Raw genomic sequence first — 12,268 nt, 5'->3', positions numbered from 1 at the left:
CCGGGTTGAATACACGGTAATATCTATTTAAAGACTATCAATCATTTGATATTAAACGTTCATATACCTCTACATACGTGGTGTTCAAACTCAAAACTTTAATCCACAATAATAATAAAGATTTTCATTTTCCATCTGCTTTTCAAATAAATCACAACTGTTGCCGGCTTCAATATAAGCATGTGGGGCTTCTTCATTTTCTATATCTCTAAGCTTCCTCATATTATAATTTCCTCTTCTTCATCTATGAATTGCTTAATTAATATTAAATTATATAAAAACAAAGGCCAAAATCAAAGTGGGTTCACGTGGACTGTTTCATGTATGAAAGGGAAGAAAGCTCATGCGATAAACAGATAAAAGGAAGAAGAAGAGCCAGCTAATTAATATTATTGCAATATTATTTAATGCTTCTTCAAAATAAAATGGCCAATCAATCAATTTTTTTTTAAAAAAAAAAACAGAAACAAGTGGTGAAAATGGCTACTCATAAATTTGGTGCAATATTTTATTGCCAAATGTCTCTCCCTAACAGCATGAAATCAATACCAAACCACATAAAATGATTCACATGTCCATTTCTCTCTCGTGCATGATATAAATGAAATTAAAATGAGGAACCCTACTGCTTGTTTCCAGAACCATATACTAATCAATTCCAAATTAAATGTTTCAAAATTTGTATCACAACAAATATTAAAGATCATTCTTTAATCAGATAGGCCATGCTGCCACAAGCTTCGTTGGAACTTAATGATAGTACGTGTTCGAATTGTGACAATTATAGATGATTCATCTTTTTTAATTTAGATAGAGTTTCATCCGATAATTTATAATGGAATTGCACACAATCTATATCGCCTTATTTAGTAAATCTCAAGAATCCATAAAAGGAAGTTTGAGAATAAATCCATCATCTTAGGGGGGGTTATAGTGACTCTTAATTATTAGCGTAAGACCTATAATCATGATGACTACTAGTAAATTAATAGATTGATCAGATATGCTTAACTAACAATAGATTTGACAATAATATATTAAGTAAATCTGTCAATAATCATGTCAAAACTATTGTCAAGAGAAGATAACTGGTTGGAAGATGACATTTCAAAATCCGTGGTCGACGATGTAGAACCCTTTGTAGGTCTTTTCATATTTTAGAGACTTTGATTTTCGACGGAAATATTTGTGAAGGAAGTCCAGAGGAGACAACATAATTTCATGGAGTAAATATAGAAAACTTCAAATCCAGATAGACTAATATCACACCAAGATCCCTTTCATCAACAAAATTGTTCAACGTGGTACACATTGCGTTACCATCACCGGATTTCTATCACACCCTATGTCACTGAGATTCGAGTGTGAATATCATATACATGTATGGATCAACCAAAAGTACAACATGAGTGTTACACGAGAATATTTAAGAAAAATAAAGAGTGCAGACGTCATCAACATCCAAGTTTAAACCTCGACCTTGTATCCGCAACATCTGACTCTTTAAGAATTTGAGATTCTTACAATAAAGTATCTATTAACTTTGAAAAGAAATGTAGTAAATTTATCGAATAAAAACTGAAAGATAAGCGCAAACTACATTTCTTGATGAAGTTGATAAGAATATGACATAAAGGATGACATCTTCGTACCTATAATATTCACATATAAGAGGGATTAAAGGACTACAAATTGGAAGTTCTTACAACATCAATCTAGTCATAGGTGTGCACTCTAACAAGCATATGCCTGAAATAAAAAAAAACCAGCAGGTGCATATGGCTATCAGTTGAAGCTCAAAAGTCGAATAGCTTGCGGTGCATTATTCTTACCAACATTCATGGATTGCTTTCAAAGGATGCAGCACCGAGACTAAGCTACAACACAAAACAAATTTGTTGTTTGATCATCAGCTTTTCGAAAGCATGCTATCCCTTACCCTTGACCATTGTGCATTGCTACTCTCCTGGAAAATGCAAGATGAACATTAATTTCAGCAGAAACAGGTAAAAGGTATGTAAGCAAATAATAAACTAAAAACCGAATGAAAGCCGACATGCATTCCATGATGTTTCCCTGCAAAACTATTTCATTTCAAGAAAAAGGTTTCTCAAATGAAAATTGAACTCTAAACCAACCACTACCAATATAATCATGCTTGTTCTCCCCTCTAATTCACAAAGAATTGCAAAAATTAAAACAATCATAATAAAAGTTAATTTCAGCTAATATACATGCATTACCAAAAGACATTAACATTCAAGAGCATATTTATAGCTTAAAACCATGTATCTAATCAAAGGTCTAATGGTAAATAAAAATCGTTCACAAACAGCATAAATGCTCCATCATTTGAAACTAATCAATCCATATGAGGCAAACATCAAAACACTTTTCTAACAAATTAATCAACATAAACCAGTAATTCCAGCATTTGAGATTTTCACCATTGCAAGTGAGGAAGCAGGCATCAAAAGGAGTTCATCTCCAAGCAGTACGTCCTTCTCTTGATCAGAATCTTTGCCGCAGTCCCATAAGGCTCTTCGAAAGCAGTTGATAACCAAGAAGTATCTGAGACCTCTTTTTTCGAAGCAGATTGTTCACTAGGCCTAATAGCAACCAAAGTAGCACCTTTTAAAACAACCCCGTTAGGCAATTCCAAATAAGGAGCATACCAGAGCCTCATATTCAACGCCGGAACCTGCGTCCTTTTAGAAGCCGAGGAAGCAGATAATGGCTTCACTCTCAACTCCTCAAGCTGATCCCTGTTCATACGAAGCACCCCTTGTCCGTCTGCATCGGTTAAAACCAATCTATCCAGAGTCTTATGCTCTGCAATTATCGGTTGAAGCAAATAATGCCTTGCTGATGCTGCGATTAACGAACTAATCGTCCAAACAACCCTTAGTTTCAAGCCTCCGTTAGTATAAAAGGACTCCGGAATACTCCCATTATCATCACCGATTCCAACATTTGAACCGCCGGTAATGTTATTGTAGCTGCAAAACCCATCGTTGCCAAATTCCGATACTTGCATACGCACGTTGTTAATAACAGAGGCAGCTCCGAGGATGACGCAGTTATCAAGGGTTGATCCGAAATCTGCTCTCCATTTCAAAAGAACTCCATCATCAATCCCTAACTCGCCGCTGGGCAATTCGATTCGGAGGAAACGAATCTCGTTGAAATTTCTAAGTACTTGTGTAGGAGAATGATGGGTAACCCCACCTTGGTCCATTTCCCCGTCATCAGCACCGCCGGGACCGACAGATAGAGAGGAAGAGGAATGGCTGTTAAGGATTTCGTTGAGAATGGACCGTTTCGGGCCGAGGAATTGACCCAAAGCTTGAAGTGGTTTAACAATGCCTCCAAAAACGAGACGGAAGAGGTTCAAGAAAGGACCAGCGGCACGTGATTTGTCGGAGGAAGAAGACGGGGAACAATCGTCGTCGGAGATGACACAATCGACACGGACGAAGACGTTTTCGACTTGAGGGACGAGGGAATGGAAACGACGGGAGACAACGCAGCAGCGGCCGAGAGCTTTAACGTCGCCGATCTTGTTGAAGATTAAAAGAAGAAGAGAGTCAGGCAGACGGTCGAACTGGTCGATTGGTGGCGGGTGGATTCTTTGGACCGGATCCGGACGAGCCCAAGACATTTCCCCCCTCTGTTATCTTCTTGGGGAGGGAATGAATGGAGAGTAAAGGGGATGGAGCTGCTTATTTTGAAGGCAAAGATGGAAGGAAGCAAACGGAGGGAGGAGATACTTCCGCGCTTTTAGTCTTTACACAGATAAAGATAGTTACATAAAGAGAAGAAAAGAAAAATTAAAGGTGTGAATAGGAAGGAAAAGGGAGAGAGAAAATTTTATTGAATTCAACCCACCTTTCTTTACCCCTAATTTCAATATGACTTAATTTAATTATTTTTAAGTCATTTCGATGATAATTCGATATTTGCTCGTAATATCTAAGGTAGATAATTAACTTTAGTGATACTCTAAACAAAAAAAGTTGTAGTTCCAAACGTTATGCAATCTTGATAATATTATATTAAATTCATTTCAGTCAAATCTGAAATAAAAATATGTAATGGTGTCTTTTTTTATGCACTCAGATATCCACATATTTATATTGTAATTGCGAGTTCATATTTCTGTATCAATTACAAGAGATAAGTGTACAATGTATATTGACTTTTGCGTGTCTTGAAGATATATAAACACGAGTTTCCTTTTATCAATAATGAAAGAGAATGGAATGAGGTTGTCACATGGTATACAATTCTATAAGATCTTTCATTACGTAAAGAATTTATAAATTACTCAAAATTGACTAAAATTCGTAATGATATGGATATCAAAGAAAAGATCGAAGCATCTAAATGATTCTAATACTGTAAAAATTGAGAACATTATAAAAAAAATATCCATCTCTTTTAATATTTCACAACAAATTATAATCATCTATAATTTATTTTCTCTAATAAAAAATTTTTTTAAATAATTTTTTCTTCATATATCATATATATATATATATAATATTAATATCTAAAAAAACATAAACCTAAAAAATCAAATCCCTAATGAAATCTTAAATCATTAAACCTTTAAAAAGCTTAACCCTAGAAACTCTAATAAATTTTAAAAAATATAAATCATTGTCTTGAATTAAACATCGAACGTGATATATTATGTGAAAAATGTGTTTCATCCGAAAGTCTTTCTTTATCACGTGTGGTAATCAAATGCGCCTTCTAAAAGATATGACTGAATATGTGCACCTTTAGTCTATGTAATATACATACGTGTTATTTTGATAAATAAATTTGGAAGGATAAATTTTAGTATATATTTTTGAGAAATAATATAGACTATTAAAATGTCAAGATTATTTGCTTCGCACGTATATCAGTCATAGTTTTCGATTCACCCTCGTAGATGACCTCGGCAAATATCTAGGCGTTCCTCTCTTGCATCGTCGGGTTATGTATAGTACATATCAATACTTGGTTAAGCAAGTCCAAGAACGCTTTTCAAGCTGGAAGGCGAAACACTTATCCTTGGTACGACGCATTACCATGGCCAAATCGGTCTTATTGACATTTGCCATCATATGCTATGCAAACATGTTACCTTTTCAAAGGAATATGTGATGATATTAAGTGTTTGATTCGGAGATTGATTTGGGGTTGTTTCGAGGAGAAACGTGGGATCCATTTGGTTCGTTGGGGAAATATCTGTAAACCGATGAATGCAGGTGGCCTTGGGCTGCGAAACATTTGAAGGGCGTGCCACCGTATAATTAGAGTGCGGTTACATTTGAAGGGAGAATTTCGGTGAACAACTTTCCATCCTCCATATTTTGGTTATTCAATTTGATAATGAATCTTGTTTATTGATGGTCAATTTCATTTCGTATTTTATGTGTTTAATGGTTTGTAGTTTAAGATCGAACAAAGAATTTCGAGTCAGAAGAGCAAAGTGATGATCTACGAAGGAATAACTTCAATTAAGATCCATCAATTGGTCGAGTGATGAAGGATATCTCACCTTATAGTCGAATTATAACATTTGCTTTAACATGTAATATCTCTACTTAATCAAAATAGGAATAACTTCAATCGATACTGATATTGTTCGTAAGTTTAAATGCTGAATGTAATTTGGAATAGGGAATTGTATATTAATATTAATTTGCTGCAATTTCATAACCTTTAACACCGATGAAGCATAAGTCTTTTAAGTAGATGCGGTGAACACGATGGGTCAAGGTTAACACCGATGGAGCATAGAGTGTCAAATGTGGCATAGAGTGGTTTATGATGAAAAGCCATCAATAGAAATATGAGTTATTTATAAGTCTTTAAGTACATAAAACATAAGTAATATTTTCTTTTAAGGATTATATTTTATTTAATGAGGTGTTTTTAATGCTTAAAAGACTTCGATAATTTTTAACATTACAAATATTAAAATTTAATATGTTTAGCGGTATACAAACCAAACGACCTCAGTAGTTTAAGGGATAATTATTATTATTAGAGGTTCTGAGTTTGAACACGATATGGGATAATTGTTATTATTAGAGGTTCTGAGTTTGAACACGATATTTACATGGATGTTTGAGTGTTCGTTATCAAATGATTGAGAATATTTCTAACAAATATTACTTCATAATCATCCTAAATTAATCAAAAAAAATATTTAACTGTAATTATATCTATTTGATGATGATTTAACATGTTTATTGGAAACGTCTTTCCTAAAACATTCACAATATCCCCATCCAACCATTTTTTATATACATTTGATAATTTAAAATGAAATTCATCTTATCATTTTTTATATAAAAAAGGTTATTGTTGAAAATATAGATGAAATTATGTTATTTTATTTATTTCAAAATAATATTATCCTTTCATTTTTTTATATATAAAAGTCTAATTATATTCAAAATACACCGATTAACTTAAATTTTATATTTAATCTTTTAGAATATGAAATCACATTTGATTGCTTATTTTCTTATAATAGAAATATGACAAATAAAAGTAATAAAAAATATTCTATATTTATATAGACCCGAACTAGGTTCAATGATTTAATATATATATATAAATTATTTAAAAATAATATATTGTGTTTCCATAGATTTGAGCAAAGATTAAGTTAAAAGACTCCTATTTTCAATCATTTTTTTTTAATTCTACAAAATATTTTTAATGAAAATAATCTCTTTATTAATTTTTATATATTTTTATTTTAAAATATTTCAAAAAATTTAACCAACTATGTTTTCTTCAGTGTTTTTATTTTTAAGAAAATGCAAATTCATTTTGTTTTTTTTTAAAACCAAATGACTTTTAATTTTTTAATTCATTAAATTATATCTAAATTAACATACAAACTACCATAAAATAAATAAGTCGATTGATTAGGATGGATGACATGCATCCCATTATTTTGAAAAAGTGATTAAATTTAGTTTATGTGTTAAGGAAAAAAGAAAAAAAATTACAATTTTTGCATATCCATTATTTTTAAGAAAAAATTAAAATTTTGGAATCAATTCTTAAATTTTTGGATCCGCTACTGGATGGCTTGAATTAAAATTATTATTATATTTTACATATTTTTTTATTTTTTATTAATAATATATTTTCATATCTTGAAATTTAAAAATTTATTTTTTTCTTAAAAATTTATCTTGTAGTATAAAATTATTCATTGGTCTATGATAGATAAGTTTATCAAGTGTCACCAATCAATCTTTTGATAAAATTATTCATTGGTCTATAATAGAAAATTGATTCATTGAACCGATGCCGCATGCGTGCATGGCCATGAACATTTTAGGTACGTGTTGAAACATTATTGGCAGGTGGTGAATCGTTAATTGTGGCGGTGGAGGTCAATAGAGACTGCAGTTTGCACGATCGAAAATTCTAAATCTTGATGGAGACAACAATGATACACGTGGCAAGTTATCAATCACTATACTTTTTTTTATAAGCAAAATTTTATATCCAAAACAAAACAGAAACATGCTACAAAGTGTAAATGAAACAGAACAAGGGGAAACCTATACATAAAAAATCATATTATACCCCATTGATTACAAAGAAATAAATTATTGATATCTAATCTATTGATATTTCTATTGCTTAAATGTAAACCTATAGTCTGCTTAATAACAAAAATAATCTCCATTGATCTGCTTTTGCCTCTGAATATCCTTCGATTCCTTTCCTCCCAAACGGTGTAAAGGAATGCACACCAAGACAATTTGAGAATAACATAAATTAGAGATTTACCCTTCCATTTCACTGTAGCCCAAACCATAAAATTGGTCCAAGTTAATTGAGGTTTTCGAATGCCTGAAAGGTGTAGAATGTAATTCCAGATTGAAGAAGTTACGTTGCATTCTGCAAATAGGTGATTTCTCGTTTCGCTTCCTTCATAGCAGAAAATACAGTGATCATTTGTGACAATATCAAACCTTTGCAACCGTTCTTTGGTGGGTAGATGATCTAGAACCACCATCCAAGAAATGATACTATGCTTCGATATGCGGAGGGGGAACCAAATGAGTTTGTGCCAGTGAACTCTGTTTCTTTTCGATCGGATCTTCTCCCAAATATATTTAGGACTGGAAACTCCTGAATTTAGAAGAGGTTAAGCCACACTTCGAATCTTCATGGGAATGATTATGAAAGATTGAGATGGTCACTATTTTTTTCCTTTAATTATAAAATAATATTATTTTATGTCAATAAAATAAATATAATTTTAGAATGTAATTAAAGTTTTATTGTATAAAATGTAAAGAGATAATGTCAAAAAATACTTTTAATGTTCGATTGAATAGTCACTTTGATTATTATTTTTCTTTTAAAGTATTTTGACCTTAACGTTTCATTTTGGAGTCAAAATATGAGTCTTTTACCTTAAAATGAAACGTTGAGAGCTAAAATATTTTAGAAATATAAAATAAAGATCAAAGTGGCTATTCAGTCAAGTGCTAAGGGCATTTTGGTTTTAAAATGAACTGTTAAAGACCGAAATGTTTTGAAAAAAAATGAGCCAAAATTACTATTTTGATAAACATTTATAGACTAATTTTGATATAATGCTAAATGTAAAGTACGCGTTTTCTTTCATTCAAAGAAGTTATTAACCGGTTTCAATTGTAAAAAAAATATTATTTTTATAAGATTTTAGTTTAAGTTTATGTTTGTGTGATGTATATATAATATCAATAGATTATATAATTTTTTTGAACATATATTATCTTATAATAATATTAAATTATTAAAAAATAAATGAATAATACTAAATAGTTTTTTTAGAAATAGAAAAATAATAATCTTTTGATACTAATTGTTGTAGAGATGTTGACTGTGAATTATAGCAACAGCGTAACAAACTTAATTATAATGGTGAAATTATTAGGTCTATGCCATGTGCAATATCCATTTAATTGAATAGATACAAGTCATGAGTAGGGCTCAATGAAAAAGAGAAGTTTTGAAGTTCATTACAATCCAAACCCATTCCCAACAACTTGTTTACTTTCTAAGGGAAGACAACAAAATTGGAGGATAAAGCCCCCCCCCCCCCCTCCCCACCACCCAAAAAAAAAAAGCACAACTTATATTTGATTAAGACCAAATCTTTTATTAAAAGTTACATATCTGTGTATAAATTATGTGATATTAATGATGAATATTTTTTTTATTATTTTTTGAAGTTTTGTGTTAAGATCATTTTTGTAGAGATATAAATTTTCATTGTTAAACATTTAAAATTCTTTATACAAATATTACTTTATATTTACTTTATATATATATATCTTAAATTTTGGCTCAATGATTTGAAGGAAAAATAAAACACAATTTGATGCTTTGCCCAACAGAATCAATTTAGCACTTCATCAAACACTCAAATTATTCAAAATCACTCCATAATACTAAAAAGAGAGTCATATAAGGCATGAATTTACTAAATCACATTAGTGCATAATGAACCTTAAGACAGTGATAAATTTAAAAATATTTTGAGGATGAACACATGTATATTAACCACACAAAATGTTTGTATAAGGTGACACAAATAAAATTTAACTTTTATTAGATTTAAATATAGACTTGATTTACAGTATCTCCTTCCTAATTCATCTACTCGTATTCGTATTGTAAAACTTGGCGGTTTCCAACACCTTGAAGCCTAATCTGCCTGTTGAACTTTCGAATAAACTCTTCAACTCTCCTGTTGAGTTCCTCATCCGACATGGTCGAGAACTCGTTTTGATCTTCTTCTCTGGACGCTTTCTCTTCATCAGTCTTCGATGTCTGCAAATTATTCTCCCTTCCATGACATGCAACACGTTTCACTTTATAAGACTTGCTTCTTCTCATAGTTCGGGGTTTAATTGTCTGATGATCGCAAGCTTCATCATCAAGTTTCATGGGACGTTGTTCTTTTTGTTGCAATTTATCATCCAATATTCTTACTGGGATTTCATTTTTCTTTTGATCACCTACGTCTTCTTCTTCTTTGGGACTGCTTTCTTCGACAAATGAAGGAACAGTCACAGGCACAGCAGTAATATGTGTCCTCCTTGCTTGGCCATGCAACACATATTCCTCGTAAAGGTCGGGTTTCAGATTGTTGGAGGAAGCGAAAGCGCTGTAATCGGCTGCGATGATGAGGATGAGAGTGTTGTAAATGGCGAACCAGAACTTGGGATTACTGAAAAGAGTGGAAGGAGAAAGGCTAAAGATGTAGAAGATAGAGACGTAGATGATCACAATGGAAAGAAGGAAAGCAAAGGAGGACATGCCTTTTGCCTTGTGACTATCATAGCTCTTGCCATATTTGTGGGTTTTCAATGGATTTTCCATTAGATTTGCCGATGAAATAATGGGAAAAAGGGTATTGGTTAAGGACTAGATGAAAGGGCTTTTATAGAAAGGAGTAGGCAAATAATTGACCGACCACAATCACAAATATCTCCCACGATTTCCATGTACTTTCTTTGCATGTCCTACTACTCGATCAACTAGTTGACTGCTTGAGAAAAATTATAAGGTTGCTTAATAATGAGGTGTTAACATCAACAAAATTTCTATCAATGTATAGAGTCTATACACCCTATAATGCTTCAAATAGTAACACACACACATATATATATATATTAGTTTATATGGTAAACTACACATTTAGTATTCTAACTTTTGTTCCGTTTTAATAATCCAACTATTATTTTTTTTGTCAAAATCATATATATATATATATATATTAGTTTCTATGGCAAACTACACATTTAGTATTCTAACTTTTGTTCTGTTTTAATAATCCAACTATTATTTTTTTGTCAAAATTATACCTAACATTAGGATGAGCATATTATTTTTTTGGTAGAAATCGCCTACAATAACAGTTTTCAGTTGAACATTTAAAGAACTTCGTTTGAGATGATGTATGAATTATAATCGTAAGTGTAAGACTCAATTGTATTAGATTGAACTTAGTGAGGGAAAGATGGTGGGATTTAATTTGATTAAGGTAATGTAATTCTAACTTTGTGATATAGCGTGAATGTCTTAAATATGATTTCTATGAATGAATGTTATGTTGATATATGATGATTGATTGAGTGCAAGCATAAGTAGTGGTTAATAAGGGCAAATTTATGATATTGGTTGTTGTTTAAGGGGTAAAATGAACCTTCATTACCTTCAATAGTTTAGGAATAGAGTAGGGCTCTTAAATAGGGGTTTAAAGAGGGATTTAAGGTATTTCCTAGCCTAAAATACTTATTTACAGGTTATGCATGGTATTGATATCCATTATATGGTATCTATATCCTGTGAGTACCAGGAAAAAGTAAACGATTTGAGTAATGGATATCTATATCCTGTGAATACCAGGAAAAAGTAAACGATTTGAGTAAGAGAGTATTGATACCCATGTTTGTATGGAAGGAGGTGGGAGAATGCTAGAATGAAGAGTTTAGGAATATAAATGAGACGAGACAGTTGTTAAAATTCATTTAGAGGTTGAACTTTATATACCCGTTTATGTATTAGACTTTAGCATGGGCTTTGAATAAAAAAAATATGATTATGATGTATTTTTCTCTATAATTTTTTTAACATCTTTCTATTATTATCTTCAAATTTTCAGTGTTTTTCAGTTTCCATTGCTTTTATTTATATTAAAAGTTAATCCCCTCGTAGCTGCTGTCAAATCTGCTTTTGGCCCAAAAGGACTTGGCTCCCTGGAAGTGGAAGATATGGCACATAGTAATATGCTAGCAACCTCTGCCTTCTGGCGTCATACCATTGTTGCACACGAAGGTATAACTTCTCTTTGCTATGGAAAAAAGCAAATTCAATGAAATTTAATCTGTTTGTCAGTTATCATTTCTTGTTAATATATAACATTAGGATTCCTGGTTATTAATTACCTTAATATGTACTTCATCAGTGTTAGATTTGTTGATAGTCTCACTTGTTTGTGTTTTTTCTTTTTAATCTCGGGGATGACATGCAGTTAAACTATTACAACAATTAGAACGAATTTACTTCTAAGATTGTGATATTTTAACTGTCCAGTGTAATGAATGTGGGTGGATGAGTGGATTCAAACAAGCATGTATACTGATTTTTGCCGAGCATGTGCTGAGGCACGCTAACCAAAGGTTTTGGCCCAATGAATAACGATGTTAATTTCTATTTTGGGTTAATGGTACATGCATAA

General features: G+C 31.7%; 2 protein-coding genes across 2 annotated transcripts; both read right to left on the bottom strand.

Annotated features, from left to right (window-relative positions):
• Positions 1–1,579: 1,579 nt before the first annotated feature.
• LOC120217740 (F-box protein At5g46170-like) lies at positions 1,580–3,791 on the bottom strand. Its single transcript, XM_039214806.1, has 2 exons — positions 2,448–3,791; positions 1,580–1,966 (listed from the first exon to the last, which is right to left on the bottom strand). The coding sequence occupies exon 1, from the start codon at positions 3,659–3,661 to the stop codon at positions 2,471–2,473; it is 1,191 nt and encodes a 396-aa protein (XP_039070737.1). The 5' UTR covers positions 3,662–3,791; the 3' UTR covers positions 1,580–1,966; positions 2,448–2,470.
• Positions 3,792–9,681: 5,890 nt separating this feature from the next.
• LOC120217412 lies at positions 9,682–10,407 on the bottom strand. Its single transcript, XM_039214513.1, has one exon. The coding sequence runs from the start codon at positions 10,405–10,407 to the stop codon at positions 9,682–9,684; it is 726 nt and encodes a 241-aa protein (XP_039070444.1).
• Positions 10,408–12,268: the final 1,861 nt, after the last annotated feature.

The sequence above is a fragment of the Hibiscus syriacus genome, unplaced genomic scaffold, assembly GCF_006381635.1.
Source record: "Hibiscus syriacus cultivar Baekdansim isolate YM2019G1 unplaced genomic scaffold, ASM638163v2 tig00110187_pilon, whole genome shotgun sequence".
Taxonomy (NCBI): domain Eukaryota; kingdom Viridiplantae; phylum Streptophyta; class Magnoliopsida; order Malvales; family Malvaceae; genus Hibiscus; species Hibiscus syriacus.
This window is presented reverse-complemented; position numbering and strand designations above follow the sequence as displayed.

What these genes read in the sequence shown, in the direction of transcription:
- LOC120217412 (XM_039214513.1), bottom strand. Translation starts at nt 10,407, where the DNA reads ATGGAAAATCCATTGAAAACCCACAAATATGGCAAGAGCTATGATAGT.
- LOC120217740 (XM_039214806.1), bottom strand. Translation starts at nt 3,661, where the DNA reads ATGTCTTGGGCTCGTCCGGATCCGGTCCAAAGAATCCACCCGCCACCA.